Raw genomic sequence first — 22,874 nt, forward strand, 5'->3', positions numbered from 1 at the left:
CACAACATATAAATCACAACAGCTGGTAACCAAACAGGCAAGTCATGAATAAAGAAAACAAATAACTGCACAACACTAAATACTCCACACTTATAAAAACAACACTAAATGCCCCCCACCTATACAAAACAACACTAAATCGTACACTAAACAAATAAAAAGCAGATGTTTTAAAACACAACTACGGAACACTTTTAAAACACTAACTGAAGGTTAGGTCAATACGTTTTTCTATAACAAACACGTTTGTCAAACAATAGCTTATAATATACCTCCTCGTTTCCAGCAACCGCAGATAAATATCTAATACAGAATCTATGAAAGCAAAACAATTATACGTTGATTAAACCAATTACAACCATAGAAATCATCAAAGCAACTAAAATATTTAACAAAAACTGAGACCAAACAAAACACAAGTCATTATCATAAGGAAAGAAACTCACAAAGTATACGAACACTTAGAAATGATTTTTAACATTTCCAGAAATGTATACCAAACTCTTGGAAGCAAGCAAATGTTAACATGTTCCACAAAGAAGGAAAACCAGCGGATAAAACAAAGTTACTGATCCATTAGCCTCACTAGCTGCCTTAGCAAGTTTTAAAACACAGACTATTTACTTTCTACAAATGAACAATGAATTACCTGAATTTCAAAATGGATTTAGAAAAATAGGACAAACGACAGATTCTCTAATCAGGCTAACGGAAACAATTTTTGTTAGTTTTAGTAAAAACATTGTACGGTTGTATGTCCCAGATGAAACTACTGAGGGGTATCATTCGTTGGCTTTACAACTTTTTTTGAATGTCAGGAAAATTAGAACTAACATGGAAAGTACCTACTCAGATTCATTTACTCTGAGGTCACTGTCCCACAGGGAGAAGTCAGCCCTATACTGTTCATCATGTAGGTATGAATCATCCCACTGCTTGATGAAAATAGTTGTATATCCTCACAACTTGCGAATGGTATGGTTATCTGGAAAACTTCCCCAAAGACGACAGCAGCATTCACAAATTTCCAACCGTTTCTAACTTCCATAGAAGGTTGTTGCCACAAAAGTCATGTGAAAAGCAATGCAAAAAACAACCTAAATAGTGTGCTTTTCTAAATCTCCAAAAATTGTTAACCATCCACCAAAATTATATCTCCAAGAAACCCTTTTCCAGGCAGCTATCTCAGCTAAATGTCTTGGTCTCACCTACGACACAAAGCTTTTATAACAAACACTAAAAACAAAATTTGGAGAAGAGTAAATAACTTCAGAAGTCTTGCTGGCAACAGTGGAAGAACATCTTCAGAAAATATAATAAAAGTTGTAAACTTTCATGAGACCTAAAATCGAGTACGTTAGCCCAGCTTGGATAATTGTAGCTAAAACAAACCTCTCTAATTTATAAACCGTTCAAAATGCATTACTTTCCGCAGATTATAGCGTGCCCAGAAAAATATTCATGAACTTTGTACATAATCATGTAAACCCTCCTGTGTTGTCAGATAAACTTCTACAAGATTTCAACATAATACTCCAAGAGAAGCCTAAATAAAAATGCTCTCTTAAGGGAACAGCGATATCATACATATTAGAAACTGGACAAAGTACAAATCCCCAATGAACACTGTAAAATCCATGTAATTCTAGGTGACTAAATCTCACATATTAATGTGTTTGGAAATTAAATTATCTTAGGATATGCCCCCAGTGGCACCTTGGTAATTCTCGGACTTATAAAGCTAGAAACTGGGTTTTGATACTTGTGGTGGGCACAACACAGATAGCCCATTGTGTAGTTTTGTGCTCAACTACAAACAAACAAATCTTGTGTTATATAAACAGAAATTTTTATATCAACAAGTAAAAGAAAAATATTAATACCCGTGGTTCTAGCTTACATATCCATGAATATGGTCGAAAACGGTCAAGTGATTTATAGAAATGGACTCTTAATTGTAGCGTTCTATTCACAACTATAGGCTACATGGAAGTTTAAACTTAAAGCCGCGAGCATACACCCTACTCCAGGAAGAGATCACTTGATATACCTAGGTCAACTAAACTGTTTAGACCTGAATCAAGGTACAGAAACTTCATTGTGCTGAATGTATGATCCAAAGATGTGACTAAATCGGTGATTTAGTAATATATGAAAATATTTCAAATTGAATTTGAAAGATGATCTGATAATGTATAATGCTGCTTCAGACTTGTAGAGGCGATCTGGAATTATATAAAGCTATTTCAGACAAACAATGTGTAATGATTTATTATCTGTTTCACTTTTTTATAATTAGTCTAGAATATATCCTATAAACCCTATGTATGTATATTCGTGTGTCTTTTTTTTTACATTTTCATACAGTTTATACATCAAGCGGATTACATCTGTGTTGATATGTTATGAGAAGGTCATGAACATCTGCTAATCCTTCTACCAGTGTTGGACTGCTGAATCTTCAAATGAGTAGTCGCCACAATCCCTTTTTTTCCTCCACCCCCTCCCCTACCTACCCCGAGAAAACAGTTAATTCTCAAACTGGTTATTTAGTATCGCTACTGTGTTTACTAATAAATCGTAAATTCAGACTATCATTACTTGCAGCATATTATTGTAACGTAGCAGTATATGGAAGGTCAGAAACCTTTCAATTAATGATAAAATTTCTCTTTATATAAACCGTTCTATGTGAGAGACATGGTTACAATCAAATCGATCCAAATTGGAATTGTAATCATGTTCCACACATGAAGTGAGGAGCCGGCGCTCCCTCGCGACTCCATAGGACTACACCACTGCCTTTTATTTAGGTAAAGGTTACATGTTACAACTTTCATTCGTAAGTCTCAGGCGAGCGAGTACACGTTTCTGTATGGACTTCGTTACCTGTGGGTAGGGTTCAAACCTGACGTTTTTCCAACTTCATGACTAGGGTGCAACTCTGTGCAGCTGCTGGTGATTGATGAAACACACACAACAAAGGTTTGTGGGTATAACCATGTATGTCATTACGCATTTGGTTAAATCATTGCTAAAGTTTGTTACGTACACACCTCATTGTATACTGTAGATAGTCAAATTTTATCACAAATTCTTTGATGGGTTAGGTATATTTTATAGGTTGGGTAGTCTTGGAATAAAAATAAGATCTAAGAAAAGTCCGCATATACCACAGACAGTCCAGTTTCACAAATTATTTGCTAAGTTAGATGTTACCTATACGTTAGTTAGCTTTCGAATAAAACTAGATGTAACAAACGTCCGTATTTACCACAAACAGTCCAGTTTCACAAATTACTTCATCAGTTAGGTGTTACCTATACGTTAGGTGTCCTTGGAATTAAAAATATTAGCATAGACGTTAATGGGAGACAGGCACTCAATCCTGTTTCCTCTTGTCACAAGTTAATATAAGTAATATATAACAAATGTATCAATATTACTCCAATGATAATTTTTATTAATACTTTTCTGAAATATTTTATAGAATTGTGAATAAATCTATCTGGAAACTTGGGAAGATTTATACAATTATCTATACACTTTATGGAAATCGATCTGAACGTTGTACATATTACATCATTTTGGATGATTTGCAACTTCGACAGTTTAGATTAGGCTACATCAAATCACGACATTCATATTGAAGTCCTGGTCAGGTATTTATGAATTTTCTTGCTGCCAACTGAGCTTCTTGTAGTTTAGTATTTTCCTTTAAGATCTAAGAATGTAGCTGATGTGGTTAGTTACGTGAAGCAGAGACGTATAAGAATGTAGCTGATGCGGTTAGTTACGTGAAGCAGAGACGTATAAGAATGTAACTGATGTGGTTAGTTACGTGAAGTAGAGACGTTAAACGTTTTTTTTTTTTTTTTTTGCTCATTTCTGGAGATGTGGTAAAACAGACTACTGCTTTAAGTTTAGGAATCACTTCGAGAAACCAAATCATCTGTGGACTGAGATGAAATACATCTAGAAGTGACAAGTTGGTTATAAATAGAATAGGGCGAACTATTCCTCCCTGTGCAACACTTGCCTCAGATACATTAACTTTTCTGCGTCCAAAAAGTTGGAAAAATAGCGGACACTTGGAACTGGAGACCATTATGTCATACGCTGTCAAATGATTTTTTAATGTCCAGTTATTTTTATAGATCATTTTATCATTGTTTCAGTAAGTCCATTTAACTTATCGGTAGTTTCCCGAATTTCCTGAATGCGTTTCGAATTTCGAGCAATATATGGTTGAGTTCTATAAATGGGAGAAGTTAATAATTATTTCTCAATAATTTTGTCTAAAGAACGAATCTGTAACTCTCTAGTTAACCGATGGCTTTTCTTCTTTCTGAAATAACGTACCATTCGCTTACTTCCAAGAATTTGCCTTATATCAAATTTTAAAGATAAGTTCAAAAGAACTGTTAGATGCTCGTATAATCCCTGAGTACCCTTTTCATGAATATATGATCTGTATTAGATATTGTTCACGAGCTTTGTTTTCCATGTATTTAGTTCGTCTTAAAGACTGTGGTTGGTGACTGTTTGTAATAGTTGATTTTCCCGAAATGGGACCGAAGGTCGCCTGGAGGAGTCATCTGTTTTAATAACCATTTGCACCATTATACAGTAGCGTGTTGTCTGTTTGTCTGTCAGTCAGTAGGCACTAAAATGACGTCACATAAGGGACGCTTAGCGTTGCCATTTGTACTGTCATGACGTCAGTAAAACGTGTACATGCCATGAATCATGAGAAGAATTATGAACTCTGTAGGCTACGACACAGACGACATATGAACTTCAAAAGCAAGAAATAAAAATATTTGTTACTATTAATTTTGATTTTATCTAATCTTGAAAGAGAACACTTTCGGGGAACCTGCGCAAATACATCTATTATATAAACGTGTTTCGTTTTTCCAAAGTAAGGAATGCATTATCATTATTGTTAACTGTAAAACAGTGATAAAAAAGTGAGGCGTTATTTTTTTTCAAGAGTGCTCATTTTGGAATATATTCATGTACATTTCATGTGGTGTTTTAAAAAGCTTTGGAAGGTATGACTTAAATGTATCTGCTTTTTCTTTAATCAAAGTGAAGCTGGCCCTAGTTCCGGTTCAATGTACGTTAATAATTACAGATCAACATGTCAATAAATCATGCTCCTTCTGCCCTGTTTTAAAACTCTTACTTTAATCATTAGTTTTGTATCTCATTTATATTAAAATTAAATCGTTATAGTAAAGTGATAGGACATGGGACTCAAAAAATATAAATGAATCAATCACGGCTTAGTTTGTTTGTTTGTTTTTGAATTTCGCGCAAAGCTACACGAGGGCCATCTGCGCTAGCCGTACCTAATTTAACAGTGTACGACTAGAGGGAAGGCAGCTAGTCATCACCACCCACCGCCAACTCTTGGACTACTCTTTTACCAACGAATAGTAGGATTGACCGTAACATTATAACGCCCCCACGGCTGAAAGGGCGAGCATGTTTGGTGTAACGGGGATTCGAACCCGCGACCCACAGAGTGCGAGTCGAGCGCCCTAACCACCTGGCCATGCCGGGCCTCTACGGCTTAGTACGAGTCCGGTTTGATGTATATATTTGTAACACACAAGAATTAAGTGTTAATTAATCTTTAAACAGGTGTAAGATCAACAACTGATATTTGGAATTATTCGGAACAGGTTTATTGTGATGATATCACATATCTGCAAGTTACACCTGATTGATGATAGATGACATCAAAACCAGTAATGTGGTGCTAAATAAAAAAGTGCTGGAACTCGAAATCTACTGCAATAAGGTGGGATTCGTTCGAAATAGTGGCGGTATGGCGTTCCGGCTAAAACGTACAAGAACGACGTGCCAATGCGTTCTCACCCCACTACACCTCTGATCAGAACAGAAATTATCAAGTGGATACAACATTCTTCTTCATTTCTGTGAGATAATTATTAACTAAAGATTTATTGGGAATACTTTCTACGGCAAGGAAATATTAAAAACTTCAGCAGCTAAAAGTGTAAATATGTAAACACGAAACTAGCAAAGTGAAGCAAACTAAAAAGTCCAGCCTTCTCTCTCTTGAATCCTGATTACTAGTTTAATCGAAAACTCAATCGCTCGATACCTTGAATCGCACTTCGTATTGTTTTGCCACCTTTTTTTTTTTCTAATATATTGCTGTTGAAATGCAACTTAAGATATTTATAAGTTAATACTCTGGTCCTTGCACATTCTGCTTTATACTCAATGGAAATAAACCGGGACTAGGATTAAGTTTCAAGTCAAAGTATCTATTGTGAAATGCTATTTAAAAAAGTGTCAAAAGGAAATATTTAAGCATGTAATACCGAAACCTATTAAAGGAGGCATAGGATTGTTAGGATTATGTGTGGTGGAATAACGGTTGAGGTATATAATTTAAGGATCGTGGGATACCGCACAAAGGCCTTAGTCTGACTGAAAAATTGGGTTATCCACACAATTTCCTCTTTACCCCAGCAGCTACTTCGAGTTATAACAAAACGGAAACCGAACAGTTTTGTTGGAGACAAACAGCCGTTGTGGATAAATATTTTTATTTTATTTGCTCACATGCTTTCGCTTGTTTCCTTCGCTATCTGTTTCCAATTTATTAATACCTTAAACTTCCTTAGCCTGCTTTTTGTGGATACTTTTCATTACCTGTCGAATACCAGTATATTTGAATACCACAAATGGATTTAACAGTATTTTATGAAACTTAAAAAGTAGAGAATGGAAGATCTGGTGAATTGCGAAACTATTTCAAACTTGGGCTGTATAGATGACTATGGTAACATATGAAGTTGTTCCAGTCTGATGAATTAATGGCTGATCCGTGTATATAACTTTGCCAAACTCGGGTTGAATGGAAATTATTCCAGACTGTGGGATTGTAAAGATGTTCTTGTTATATGCGAAACTGTTCCACACTTGGGCTGTATTGGTGTTCTGGTTATATGGGAAACTGTTCCACACTTGGATTTTATTGATGTTCTGGTTATATGTGAAACTGTTCCACTCTTGGGCTGTATTGATGTTCTGGATATATGCAAAACTGTTCCTAATTTGAGTTGTATTGATGTTCAGGTTATATGTGAAAGTGTTCCACATTTGGGTTGTATTGATGTTCCGGTATGTGTGAAACTGTTTTACATTTGGGTTGTATTGATGTTCTTGTTATATGCGAAACTGTTCTACACTTGGGATGTATTGATGTTCTTGTTATATGCGAAACTGTTCTACACTTGGGATGTATTGATGTTCTTGTTATATGCGAAACTGTTCTACACTTGGGTTGTATTGATGTTCTTCTTATATGCGAAACTGTTTTACACTTGGGTTGTATTGATGTTCTTCTTATATGCGAAACTGTTCTACACTTGGGTTGTATTGATGTTCTTGTTATATGCGAAACTGTTCTACACTTGGGTTGTATTGATGTTCTTGTTATATGCGCAACTGTTCTACACTTGGGTTGTATTGATGTTCTTGTTATATACGAAACTGTTTTACAATTGGGTTGTATTGATGTTCTTGTTATATGCGAAACTGTTCTACAATTGGGTTGTATTGATGTTCTTGTTATATGCGAAACTGTTCTATACTTGAATTGTATCGATATTCTGGTTATATGTGAAAATGCTCTATACTTGATGACCCAGTTATATATGAAACTCTTTCAGACAAGGGCGTAGGCATGGGAACCTATTGGCCTAACCCGATTAAAATTGGACTTATTATGCATATCTGTGTTTTTATTAATACCATCACCAAACAACCTCTCCCTGAACCACACCACACACACATAAGCTTGTGTGATTAGAGCCCTGTAAATATTTTATTGCTTCCTATGCTTATGAACTATAGTATTCATCTACGATTAGTTGCACATTCTGTAACGATTTTCAGTCACATTTTATAACAACAATGGTATAGGTTCCGTGCTGCCTTTGAAATAACTTCCTTCCTCCACACATATAGCAACAATAGTATAGGTTCCGTGCTGCCTTTGAAATAACTTCCTTCCTCCACACATATAGCAACAATGGTATAGGTTCCGTGCTGCCTTTGAAATAACTTCCTTCCTCCACCCATATAGCAACAATGATATAGGCTCCGTGCTGCCTTTGAAATAACTTCCTTCCTTCACCCATTTGATAACACCCTATTGCCCGACACTGCAATTCCTATTGTAACAAGTTTTCACAAAAGACTGCGACGTCAACATCACACCAATCATCTTGACTAACTTCTCACAGACTCATCACTAAGTAAGCGTTGTCTTACAAGACCATGTTAATTTAAGGAAACCAAACCTTGCATTGGGGTACTGTAACAGGTTTGTTCCGAACAAATATGGTATATGAATCTTGTAATTCCGGTTTCTTCTTCCGTCGCACAAACAGTCGTTTACTCTGAGGTGTGGCTGGAGTTTAATGAGTCTTTACCATTTTCAAATCCTTGTTTATTATCGTATTAGCAGTATCAAGATGTATACCCAATTTAATTGCAATGTCTTTTTGGATCAGAGGGTTCTCTTTCTTAACCATAGCATTCACTTTGAGAATGAATTCATTAGTCTGAAATGGCTTGTGTGGTTTTCGAGCGTATTTGCTGTACGTGTTTTTTTTTTCCTTTTTTTAAAACGTTGTATGTCCTTTGTCTCTACATCGTTTAATAATCTCATTGTACGAATGTCCTTTCTTGAAAAGGCCTTTAAAGAATTCCGTCAACTTATCCTCCATTCTTGGTGAGAGTGCACGCCGAATAGTCGAGAATTTGCCTCCTAATGAACTAAATATACGTAGGTGCTAAACTTGAACGCCTACGGTGCCACAATTCTCATTTGCGGCGACGCGTTAGTGTATTAGCACATACAACACATTCTTATACAGTATGATTAACCCTCTGTACCAAAGGTAGTTTTCAGCTTTCTTATTGTTTCATTAATTAGTTTAGTTGTCTGGTTCAATCAAAGAATGTTATTCAATAAAGGCTCAGCAGAGAGAGAAAAGTTATTGAACTTAAAAAAAATGCGTATTCAAAGGATGGTCACATTTGGATGAACCACGGTTTAAATAAGTTCGACAAGGTTATTGTCATCTCATTGTGGCAAGTTAAAACATTAATCTGTGATCTGTCTAGAGGTATTCACTACCAAATATGTCACCTTCTGAATCACAAAAAGACGAGAAAATAATTACGTATACGTAAATATATTGGTAGTTAAACATAGCCATAACACATGTAGAGAGTTGAACACATAGATAAAACAGGCACAGGCTGTCAGTTAGACAGGTGTAGACACAAGTATATAACACATTCCAAAGCAAGTATTTCAGATCTTGTTCTAATTTTGTTAACACACAACCTTGGTTGTTATCCGTTCGGTTTAAGTTTGATGACAAGGAACACACTTTTTAGAAAATAAAAGTTTGAAGACGACTTGAATGGGTAATTGAAGAAAACTAATATATATATATGTACAACGTTTGGACAAATTATGTCATCATCAGGTACAAGTAGTTTACATAGATACAGGAATATATATATATATACACAGTAAGGAACAAAATGGTCACTTGACCGGAAATTGCTTAACAGTTTAGTAAGGGTATCTTAGTACCCTGGGGTGTTGGTTTATAGTAGGGCTGTTTTGTTCAATTAAGATAGTTTTCTTAATTTTGCGTTTGTTAACGTTTGGTTCTTTGTTTAAAATCAGTGTTTTGTATAGATATACGGTGGATTTTTGAGTTGCAATGGTGATAAACATGGGAGGGTTTTTTATTATGTTGAATTATGTTTTATTACGGTGAATCTGGTTTACAATTTTCTTCTGGTTTCTCAGATGTAGAATTCTGCACGTTATTTTATAAATGAAGTTTGTATTGCGTGATTCTGCATAATCTATATTTAGTAATGATTTTTAATTTAAGGCCGGGTTTAGGGGTGAATTTGAAGTCAACGGGAATTTTTTTTAATGACAACTTTTCTCCAAGTGTTGATTATTTTTGAAGTGATAAATGGTTAACTGCAGTGTAACGTTGTGTTGTTGTTTGGTGTATTAGTGTCAATTTTATTTGTGAGTTGAATTTTGAGGTTTTTGTTCTGGTAGTTGTGTGGAACATTTTCGACAATTAATAATGGCTGAAGACGGCTTGAATGGGTAATGAAGAAAAACTTTAATAAAAGTTTAACACAATAGCAAATGTACAACGTTTCGACAAGGTTTTGTCATCATCAGCCTCTACATCCCCTGTAATTCCGGCCAAACAAAGAACCAAACATTAACAAATGCAAAATTAAGGGAGCTATCTTAATTGAACAAAACAGCCCTACTCTAAACCAACACCCCGGGGTACTAAGATACCCTTACTAAACTGTTAAGCAATTTCCGGTCATGTGACCACTTTGTTCCTTACTGTATATATATACACAACCAAGGCTGTGTGTTAACAAAATTAGAACAAGATCTGAAATACTTGCTTTGGAGTGTGTTATATACTTGTGTCTACACCTGTCGAACTGACAGCCTGTATCTGTTTTATCTATGTGTTCAACTCTCTACGTGTGTTATGGCTATGTTTAACTACCAAAACATTTACGTATACTTGATTATTTTGTCTTCTTTTTGTGATTCAGAAGATGACATATTTGGTAGTGAATACCTCTAGACAGATCAGAGATTGATATTTTCACTTGTCACGATGAGATGACAATAACCTTGTCGAACTTATTTAAATCATTATTCATTCGATTTGTCTTCAAATGTTTATATCCACTCGGTTATTTTTGCAGTTCTTTGGTTATCATCATTCAATCTGTTACTCTATATACTGATAAGTGAAAATAAGAATTGAGCATGGCGCTTTCAATAAAGAGTTCGTTACTCAGTTTAAAAAAGTGAGCACGTGATGTTCCGCATGAAATACCATCAACTGAAATGTAGTTCGTTTCTCATCCATTTTCTCAATCAACGTATATTTATACCGAGGCTGATGCACGCGAGTTCTACGACTTATTTAATAACCTTCGACATTTTATTTTATAATATATTGTTAGAATCTTCGTACTTTTAACGATCACATTGAATTTTTTTCTAAGTCGGTTCACCGACCCCTTTCTTCTTTACCATGTCTGTTTTATCCCAGCGAAAGTCGTCGTCGACGCTGGATTTCAGATGTAGTGTGGTTGACATGATGTTATACATCTTTGTTTACTTTCAGTCATTCAATCAAAGTTTAAAATATTGCATTTAAGTACGAATCATGATTGAAGTTTTAAAACATATATCCTTAATTTTAGTACAGATAATATCTTTCATCTTGTGAACTTTCAGTTTCATATTTAATGTGGCATATACTTATAATTTCTTGTCTTGATTTTGATATTTACGATAATATACCAATAAAAAATATTTCAGTCTTGTTATAAATGCTCTCTGTATATCTATAATTCCATTCTTGAGAAAGTTTGAATAAATGGGACGACAAATGAGGCTAAACGGCTGGTTGATCTCCTCATTTCGTTTGATCAGATCTGACTTCATGATTTAGGCTTTGTACAAAACTACCAACCAGGGAAGTCCAAACGTTGATTGTTCTGTCTTCTGTGTGAATAACATTTTGTTATTAGCATCAAACCTCGTTGATTCTTTCTCGGTCCTTGTACTATGTTTATATATAGTTCACATGCTCTCGTACAGTGATTTTAAACAGATGAAAACAAGCTTTTGGGCCTTCCTGTGCATAATCGTTTCAAAAGTTTGTGACTGCATTCATAATGAACTGTGGCAATGAGGAATGGTCCATTTTTTTATCGTTGTATACAGATAAATATTGTCGTACATTCATTGATTCATTTCATAATTTACGTCACTATTTCGTTGTGTATACATTCGTCCATATTTATAAATTTAAACGTGAGTAAACGTGATGTCAAGTATTTTAAAATTGATTTTACTTAACTGACACCCAGTTCATCATTTTGAACCAGGTGTGGCGTGTTTAGATGATTTATGTCTTACTTTTCTGACATTTATTAAAACTGTTTTTCATATCAAAGTTTCTCAACTTTTTATCAAGTGAACGATCTTTCCAGTGAATAGGTAAAAGGCCATGAGCTAGCTACAAATCGGGCGTGTATTCTCTAATGTTGTAATCTCGTGTTAAAAATGACACCCAAATCACTTTTTTCATTCTCTGTAAGTTATGATTTCTTATAACATAGAACGAAAACTGCTCGTTGTATCTTTTAATTTTATCATTTGACCACAGAATAAAATGTATTAGAGTAAGTAAATTATGATAGCTGGATTAATAATAACATTATTTAATCTGTTATGTCGTTGGCTGTTTTTTATTATTTGGTAAAAATACTATCAAGTCCAGTTCACGTAAGGATAACAAATTTATTTCTAATTTCTTCAATGTCGTTTGCTACAAGCTGCGTTCAACTTGGCGCAAAATGTAAGTCTAAGTTCACAAACAAACATTTCAACATAAACCCTGAAACAACTGTAGGCCTAATATGCTTAGAGGTTTAACAAAACTTCCTTGATTGATAACAAATGCTGAATTGATTACTGATTAGCGCAACTAATTCTTACTAAATAACTTTAATCGATCAACAACTATTTTATTTTACTTATAACTAATGTATCTGTGTGTGGATATTAGTCTAAGTTGCTGGATTCTTGACGTCAACGTGAATTTTTTAGGTGCTAGAGGACTACTTTTATTACCCTACTTGCTCTCTAGCAAATATCTAAATTAAAACAATGAAAATATAACTTAATTTTTTTTTAATTATTACTTATGGCATAAGCTTGTAAATATCTTAATAAAAGAACACAGTGGTACACATACTTACGTTTAGTTTTGCTACGAGTTCGAATAGATGTTGAAGTATATAGTTTTATCCGTGTTTAAAGCATATATTTATTTTAATTTTAAGCGTTAGAGGGTGGATTGAATCATGGATGAGTGTCTCTCCTATGATAAAAAATCATGCAAATGACTAATATGAAGCTTAAAGTGTAAACGTCTTCTTGTTCATTAAGCTGTGCCTACCACAGATATTAAAATCCGATTTTTAGATCTATAAGTCCAGAGACTTTTGACAAGATTTTTGTCCGATAAAAATGTACCAGATGTATTCTTTATGAAAAACGCTGGCATTGTTTAATGTTCCATTTCAGTTAATATATAATACCTGCGATAGTTCTAATTAGGCAAACCAATCTAATTGTACTCCATTAAAACGGTGCGTAAGACCAAGCCAATTATTTATTTGTTAACTGTCTATTTTTAACTCGTTTTAAATGTAGCTAAAATCCACATTTGAGCTGTTTTATTTTTTATCATGTAAATTATTGTTTGTTTGTTTTTGAAAAAATCAACCCCATCCACCGCCAACTCATGTGCTACTCTTTATTAACGAAAAATGGGACTGACCATCACGTAATAACGCCACAAAGGCTGAAAGGGCGAGCATGTTCGATGACGGAATTCGAGCCCGCGACTCACAGATTGAGAGTCGAACTCCCTTCAGGCCATGCCAGGCTATTCCTGGAAATGAAGAAAGGTGAAAAATAAAGTATTTTGCCTTATACGGTATTTTATTTAAATTTTTTTTTTTTTTCTACTGACTGTGAAAATGTAGCAAATGAATACATATTCACAAAAATATTTTAGTACTTGGTGGCGCTTGACATTTAATTTTCGTGTCATTCTCAATCTTAAAGAATAAAAATCATCCATTTGGACTAGAGTTACGAATGATACTTATATACCACAATCTTAGATTGAATAAACCCATAAAAATATAAAACATTTATCAATGTTTTATTTAAAGAAAAATATACTTACAAAAAGTAGGATCTCTTGTTCAACTAGTGGCAAAACCACGTTGTTTCTCATTTTTGTTGTTAGAGGAGTGTAATGACATTGTATACAAGCAAATATATAATAGTGGCCTCATAGTAACAGTGCACAAATTGAAATCATTCGTATTTATATCGCACTTTTTCGGGGTTTACAAGAGTAACATAATGTTTTTATGAATCACATTCCCTGGGAGTTAAAAAATATAATTTTCAGGAATATTTCATGAAGCCTAACTTGTGTGAATGGTTGTTCCAATTCAGTGCGCAAGGGGCGCAAGCATCAAGCACCATCGCTCCTTTACTTGTTAAAATAAAGACCAATCAAAGTTCATATGAAAGAGATGCTGTTGTCGTATTTGCAGCGTGTATAACAATTCTGAATTATACACTTTAACATTGGTTTTTATTTCAGACCTCAGACTTCCTCGTATTTTAGTAAATGTTCCTTTAATCGCACAAGTGAGTAGTTGATAATGATGTTATTAACATCATTAGAAGTACAATATATAGTTTCAAAACTTGATCTTTCACATTAATTGTGTTATCTGAAACCAAATTATAAGTTTACGCTAAATGTGTCAAACACTATACTAATCATAATTACCAGAATGGGTCCATTTTATAGGAGAGAGAGGGGGGAAGGTTTTAATATTAAAGTATTTGCAGTTAAAATTCGCCTGATATATTTCTAGAAGAGACAAGGGATGTTTTAGTATTAAGGTATCTATACTTAAAAACTCGCTTAATATCCCTATAGGATGTATAGAAAAGGTTTTAATATTAAGATATTTATGCTTAAAACTCTCCTAACATCGATTGAGCAGTTCTATAGCTGTTAATTTTCGTTTTTAAATTTCATCCATCGACAAAATTTGAACACCAATTCACATTGAATGTTACTTAAATTCATCTGTTTTTGTTTTGTTTCCATTAATATCCTTATCTTCTGTTCTTCTAGAACTTTTACACAGTAGTTTTGCTTTATTGTTTTATATTTTCATATGATTAACGTTTTCGGGTTTGGCGGATTTATGTTGGAAAATGGAGCTTTTAATAACAAAGTACATATTTCTTTATGATAAAGTTGTGCTTGCAATGGTCATCGAATCACTATAAGATTACAAATGTTCTAAATGTCCACACTTGATCCCATAAACAGTCCTCTTGATAAAGTTACATGAAGTAGAATTAGTGTCCTTAGCGCCTTTGTTGGTGAGTTCTTTATGGACCAACCTTTATATATTGTACACTAAATAAGGTATTCGCTGTTACAGGGTTAATTCACGTTTCTGAAGCTATTTTGTAAAATTAGTTTGAAATTTTAAAGTGTTGTTTGGTAAATGATAACGTAAGATTATGTTAGAAAATTATGATTATCTGGGAATGGTGCACAGTGCAAATTTTTAAACTATATACAATATATCTCATTTGGTTGATTTGATGTTAAACGCAAAGCTACATAATAGGCATTCTGCGCAGTGTCTAACGCTGGAAATCGAGCTCCGGATTTTAGCGTTATAAGCCCTTAAGCTTAACGCATTTTTTTATAAATTACACGGTAAAACTATTTCGAAAATTGATGTAGTGGTTCTGTAAATCTGTTTTGTTTTGTTTTTTGTGGTTGTTGTTGTTGTTTTTTGTTTTTTTCAACTCAGAAAGAAAGGCGTTATCATAGACGTAATTCACATATCATTGTGATTGACATTAATTTTGTAACATGTGCGTGCGGCTACGAGTTTGCCATTGACGTGTTCGACTGATTTAGATAGGTGTTTTTTATTTCAGTTCTTGTTTTCAATAACAATGTCTAAACCACAAAGTTTGTGAAGCTGTAACTATACATGTCTCATATTGTGTGTGATACAAAAATTGTAAAGTGTGTGACGGAATTATATGTATTAGAGGCACGTGTATTAAGAGCACTCCTTGAAAAACCTAGCTCTCAGCAAGAAATAATGACAATTATCCTTGATTTATTGATATTCATACTTTATATATATCTCTTCAATATTAAAATCATTTTTATAATAGCGAACACGTAAGTTCCTTTAAGTCATGTGAAATGACTACCTGGAAATATTATATCACTAATCAACAGACCTATAAGTAAGACTTCAAACACTAGTGTTCGTAACAGAAGGTCAAAGGACATATTTTCCTGATAATTTCTACTTCCAAATGTTTCACGTTCTTCAGTAGAATTCCTATAACTTCCCGGATGTCTCAACTCTCTAAAAGGAAACTTTTGATTTCCGGGACGATTCCCCTTCACCCCTGTTTAAACATCTATAATCTTACAGGATGATTCCCTTCATCCCAGCTTCAACATCCATGACATTCCAGATTATTTTTCTTTTATAGCAGGATTTCCTGAATTGTCTCTCATTGCTAATGGAATGTTTTTCTTTATTTTCCCTGGCATTTTATTTAGTCTGGTTGAAAAGCATTAACATAATGGGTTCTCTGCCAACTGCGTGAGAATGTTCTATATCATAAGCCAACTACGTGAATTTGTTATAGTGATGAATATCATGCTTTTTTGTCTCAAGTTATTAGCTGGTATTGGTTTAACGCTTGACTGCACTTTTGCTATCCTAATATATTAACAAGCTTGTCATGCTTTATCTTGAAAGAGACCGCTACTAAATGCTGTCAAATATTACATGCTTATTTAAAGTACAAAACTATTTGATGATTTCTTTTTAACTAATCTGTAACGAATTTCATTTTATACCTTTTCCAAGTGTAAGAGAAACTTAATACCCTAGACTTAAACGCAATTTATTAAGCTTTTTCTTGGCTGTTTACTGTAAAAACAACACTGTCCTTTTCTATCCACCATAGTGTTATCGTATTAAAATACAAAACTGATGTATTTCATCTTTCCATAACAAGCGAAGAATGTGTATTTAGTCAGGTGTGTTCAGGTAAATTTTCAAAACTTCCGAGCAGGTGTTCTGCATGCATTGAGTTGACAGGATATGAAAGCTCGTAAATTTGTGCTAATCCTCTGTCTTATATGGAGGTTACATATCACAACAATACTTCAATAATGCTTATACTTACTTGACTGTATGACTTTTACCCGAAAGTGTTAGTCGATCATGTACTCAAGTTGAAGAAAATGGAGACTTGTACAAGTTAGTATGAGTTTGTGAGAAGCTTTTCTTATTTTGATATATAATGACATTTACTGTTAAAATGTAGGATTTTAGCATACTGCACTAGGAACTTTCTCACTTAACAGTGCAATATACTATTGTTCTTGCTCTAGTTTTCGTTTCGTGTAGACGTTTTCTCTATCTATCTCCAGTAGCCAAAGAAGTCATAAAACTTGTCCATGTTTGACTAACCTCTGCTTAACATTTATGAAATCCGTTGATTATAGTGGAACCCTTATAACTTTTGGTCGAAAATCAATTTAAGTTTCACTTGTTATTGCGATGTTTATCAAAAAGTTTATTGGCCGTTAAAAAGGGGCTCTTTAGGTGATATGATATTGAAACATCTGCAGCTTTAAAAAAAACTTATCCTGTTTCTGAGTTGCAATAAATTAAAATCATTATTGGTCTTTACAGACTTTGTTATCATAGTTTATTTATAAATATAATGTTGAATTTCTAATATGGTTTTTGTAACACCGTACGAAGAAAAAATTGCAAATTTTGCATCATCTGTTCCATATATCGCGTGGTAGATTGTATCGAAACAGGTCTTCTCCAATAGGCAGTGTAGTAAAAATGGGGGAAGAAAGTTATAGGTACTTGGAAAACCATATCAAACATTGCGATGTGGTAAACTTACTGTTTCATGACCATAACCATATGGAAAGATCACCGAGTACTTAAGTCCTAGTGGTCCTACTTATACGGATGTTAAGTTTAACCTGAGTAATGACTCATAATGAATTCCCAGTAGCATTTGTCTACTTTGACTCCATATTTTAGAACAATAATTCCATATGTGAACTTCAACATCTCTAAAATTACAGTAGTATCTGGATTGTTCTAGTTGAACGCCCCGAGAAATGCCGTTCCTGAATGATCGTGGGAACTGAGAAAGAAATGGGTGGCACTGAACCCTGAGTGTGCGTTAAAGAAGCTGCTGAAAATTTATCTAAACTTTCTATATATAGTAAAGAAAAATAATATACGACGTAAGGCTTAATTGTGACTTAATCGCAGCCTGCCAGTACACACATACATAACCCTATTTTTTCTTTCTAGATAAATGAAACTACTGTGAGGGTCCATGTGTTTGTGTATTGATAGTTTATAATTAAATCTGTACCAAATGTTTGTGTAGTGATAGTTTATCATTAAAACTGTACCAAGTATTTGTGTAGTGATAGTTTATCATGCACTTCATTAAATCTGTATCATTCCTTCTTGTGATAAACAATTTGTAAAAACATATTTCGAAAGATAAATTTAAAGGTGTTAGTTTACATATTCACACCATTAGGACGAGCTCATCCTTCAAATATTCACCTCGTTCCTCTTCTGTGCATATGAATTTTTATATAAAACTAAGAAACTTTAACCTTAGAATATTTTCGGGAAATGTGAGGATTCCCAAATTTTTGGGGTTTTGTTTGTTGTTGTTATGATATTGTAGAAAATATTAATAATACACAGTTGATATATAAAGTTTAGCATTTGTTTTGCTGTTATATTCCTAGGTAGTAGAACTTTTGAACCGCTGCACTTGCCCTTGCCAGTTTCCGATGGTTAGAGTTTCGGAAGGAAAATATCGCATTGGTAATACGAAGATTCTTATTTTTGTCAGGGTGAGTATTATCGCCATCTAGTATTGTTAATAGTTATTAACTTTCCTCTCTTCATGGCAAAGTAGTAAGTTTCTGATTTTCTCATTCAATGAGAAACAGTGAGCATTTTGAAAAATCCACTCCATCAGTTGTTTTTGTTTTCTTTCTGCATTATTTAAGAATGGCAGTATTCAGTGTTATCTAGTTACATGGGGAATTTCAATAAACTTATGCATTATTAGTAGAAGAGTTACAAGCCGTCAGTTACATTTTTTTATGTCTGCGTTTCCATCTCTTTAGTGGAATTAGAATTTTGGTTGTTGTACAGTATTTCAGTGGAATTGTAACGTCATTTTATTCGTTATATTTATATGTGAATTAAAATAATGGCCAGTTTAACGAAGTTTTACCGTTTTGATACGGATAAAACGGTGCTTACTACAAAATGTGCAGAAATCCCGCGGATTTATATATATTTTTGTAAATATTATTTTTTAAACGTCTTCAGTAACCAGTAAGAGCGGTATATGCCTTATCCACTGCTTCTTGAAATACGTATGTTATAATTTGCATATTTAAGATTTGATTTCGCTATTAAGTTCAGAAATTATAAATAAGGTTGTTTTCTTGGTCTATAGTGCCACCTGCTAAATTCAAACAAAGGTAAAAGTAATGGAAGAAATGAATAAAATATTTGAAAGAGATAAAGATTTCAGAAACATAACTTCAAAAAATGTTTTTATTTATTTATTCATTCATTCTGTAATCACTGATTGTGGTCAGTCACATATATAATTTATTCACCTTTTTTTTCTATTTATCAGGAATAATTTAGAACAACGTTTTTCAACCTTTCCGACACCAGGTAACAACTCGCCGCTTCCCTAAATTATCGTGGAGTTCTATAAATTGCAAATATAACGAAAACCATTACGATTTACATGTGAATATTCCAATTATTTTTGTGAAATCACACGGATCGGTGGTTGAGAATCACTGGTTTAAATGAAGTAACAACAGCTTTTGATTTCAGAAAATAAATTATTTTATTATAATACAAATTAAACCGCACTTCTTTTTTTTCGGTGAAAGAGAATGCAACCAAGAAAGAGCCGCCAGAGTAAAGCAAAATAAATAAATAGATAAACAATGAAACTTTTTAGATTTAATGAGAGACTTCGGTTAAAAGTTTTACATAATACTCGTCAAGTGTACCATACAAACAATGTGCCAACAGTTTAGTCTGAAAGCGTTTTGAAACTACTGCCATAGGTTGTTGTAATATGATTTACGAAGCATATGAGAAACAAAAGGCTTAATAGTGGAATTTTGGGAAACGGTACCCAGAATTGTTTTCTGTAACTTGTAATGAAACAAAATTTTCGTTGTATTTAAGTATTAAACAATCCTAAGTTGTATAGCTGACTTATCTTGAAACAATACTGCTTTATCTAACAAAAGACTTGAAAGAAAAATGCACTGACAGAGTGACAGATTTTGACCTGAATGAGTGAGACTATTGTTGTTAGTTTGTGTCAGAATTCCTTGCAAAGTTACAGATAGACATCTTAATTTGAAACTGATGAGACGAGAGAGAAGGCAGCTAGTCAACTTCAATCACCGCCAACCCTCGGTAGGTCAGCGGTTAGTTTAAGGCTTACAACTCTAAAATCTGGGGTTTAATCCCCCCTGGTTGACAGAGTACAGGTAATCTATTGTGATGTGAAGTTGAAAAACGAATGTTGGTACACACTGCGTTGGCTATTAATGGTTCAGGCCAAATCACATGTTAAATTATACACATGTCCATAATGTTTTATAATTGTTTCCTGCAGTAAAACATGTCCTTCAAAACCGAAAGCTTCTCTAGTGAGAGGTACTTCTGCCAATTTGTACAAAATCTAAACATTATTGCCTGATATGTATAAAACTGACAGAAGGTAGACTACAAGAACGTGTCTTGTTAAGTAGGCCCACTTAGACGTGGTTGTAACAAATATATTGTGGTTGACTCTTGGACAAGCAACGATTTCGGTTGAAAAAAATGGCCTGACAGAAGCATGAGAAGTAAAGGCCGTCCTTTGTATAAACCAAATGTACCGATTTCAACTGTACAGTCTGGGAAGATGGGCTACAAAGGGGTGTTACGGTTTCCGGTATTCAAGTTAGAACAAAAAGTATATATTCTAATACAAAGCTCGATTTGTTAACAACAAAAACTCATCTCTCAGTCACGACGATATGGGTTGATTGAACTGTGTTCTTCTGGCAAAAATAGTGCAAGTGTTCATGTTTTTAGACGCCTACAACACTTGGCCACTTTACAGCGGCAAGTAAGCTTCGTTGAATCTTTCACGGCAATTCTATCGACATAATTCACAAAAACTGCCGAGAAAACGGCATTATAGAGATGAGGAACTAGATCTTTTACTGCGTAATGTGCCTCCGCTAACTTGTTTTGTGTGGGATTTTAGACTTGGGTATGGGTCTTACTCCCTCATAACCCAGAAACTAGTGCGAATTCTGCACGCGCTGGTGGGCAATTCAGATTCCAGAAATCACATTGAGTTCAAGTCTCTATTCGGATCTTTAAAAAATGAGAGAGAGAGAGTACGGGAAGGCTTTGTTTCGGAACCAACCCACCAATCATGATAATTCCAATTCAGGCATATTTTGTTACTATATCAAGAGTAAGAAATAGAAACTGTTACTGAAACTAGTCGTCTGAAATATATAATCATAAAAATTTTATCTTTAATTGTGCTGAAAAACGTCGTTTCTGTTTTGTATTATTAATAAGTCTCCCTGACTCGCAGACTGGGTGTTAAAACCTACAAAAAACACCTTAAACAATTTTTCTTTATTTTTTTCACAGATTCTACGTAATCACGTGATGGTGCGAGTAGGAGGTGGATGGGATACTTTAGGGCATTATCTTGAGAAACATGATCCCTGTCAGTGTCGTATCGGTGAGTGTTCGATTAGTATTTTAAAGTTAATAAGAGTTTTATGTTGAATAAAAAGAGCCTGTGAGAGTTGTAGCGAGTTCATGGTTTCTGTTATCCTTTGGGTAAGAGTTGATCGTGTGAGTTATGTGCTTTCATGCATGAAATACACACACCTTAAAAACTCATACTTAGACCCATTGGCGAACCTTGTTTTCGTCTGTACGTAAGTGTTTGTGAATTTTATGACATATGATGTAGTATTTATTTAATGTGGTTAACATGCATATATGCAAAACGGTCCAGTAATTACTGAAGCTCTGGTCTTCGACTTTGTATTAGTTGATAAAGCTTTAAAATACGAACTTCTCTTTGCGCTGACAATGGTACTGACTTACAGATAAGATGGGATTAGGACGGTCAAAAGGAAAAAATAAGTCTGAAATATTTCGAGAAAATTCTGGGTGTATACTCCTGTCTTTTTCTTTTTGTCTTCGCGTATATGACAAATATGATGCACTTAAAACCACTAAGTTTACTAAATTTGATCAGTCATATTACAGTACCACATATAAAAATTGTAGAGCAACCTATGAAGCATAACTTATAAGTTCATTACATATTGTGCAAAAAGCTTTTCCTGGTAAATCAATTTTTTAAATGAGTTATTCCAGTTTTTACTTCACCACTTCCAACCAGTTCCATCTAAATTTGTTTTTAACCGAGCTATCAACTTCTCTAGCCCTCTCTCAACCATACCACTCGATAACCCTTGCCATTTTGTAAATGTATTCCATTCTTAAATGAAACTAACGAGTAAATTTTCAATAAATTTTTCGCTTGAAATATCCACGCCGTAAACACACTATTTGGCAAGATCTAAAAACTTATTAACTAGATTCTGATTGGTCAAAAACTCGCGGCAGTTGTATCCAAAATATCGAAACATAGAGAATAAATGTTTCTGAGGAATTGAAATATGGCGACGCTCGTTTACTAAATCTTAACTTTGAGCGTTTTATTTTTGATTAGGTTATTGGAACGGTAAAATAAGCTATTAGGTGTGCCCCCCCCCCTCCCCGAGAATATTTCGAATCTCGTGAACAACACTGAGATTAAAAAGTCGAAAATCCTCACCCCTAAATCATATACAACATCATAGTTCACCAGGGTTTTTTTCTTCTTTGCCTTCTCCGGTAGATATACCTGTTAACCTTCCTTCACAGTCGTCTTATGGAGA

The 22,874-nt window shown here is 34.1% G+C and overlaps 1 protein-coding gene across 1 annotated transcript in view; it reads left to right on the forward strand.

Annotated features, from left to right (window-relative positions):
• Positions 1-22,874, forward strand: part of LOC106457707 (GAS2-like protein pickled eggs) — a 63,438-nt gene that overhangs the window by 35,713 nt on the left and 4,851 nt on the right. Inside the window, exons 2-3 of the mRNA XM_013917154.2 lie at positions 18,603-18,710; positions 21,565-21,658. Coding sequence (XP_013772608.2) covers positions 18,603-18,710; positions 21,565-21,658 — 202 coding nt within the window. The remainder of the gene's footprint in view (positions 1-18,602; positions 18,711-21,564; positions 21,659-22,874) is intronic.

The sequence above is a fragment of the Limulus polyphemus genome, unplaced genomic scaffold (assembly GCF_000517525.1).
Source record: "Limulus polyphemus unplaced genomic scaffold, Limulus_polyphemus-2.1.2 Scaffold364, whole genome shotgun sequence".
Lineage (NCBI taxonomy): Eukaryota > Metazoa > Arthropoda > Merostomata > Xiphosura > Limulidae > Limulus > Limulus polyphemus.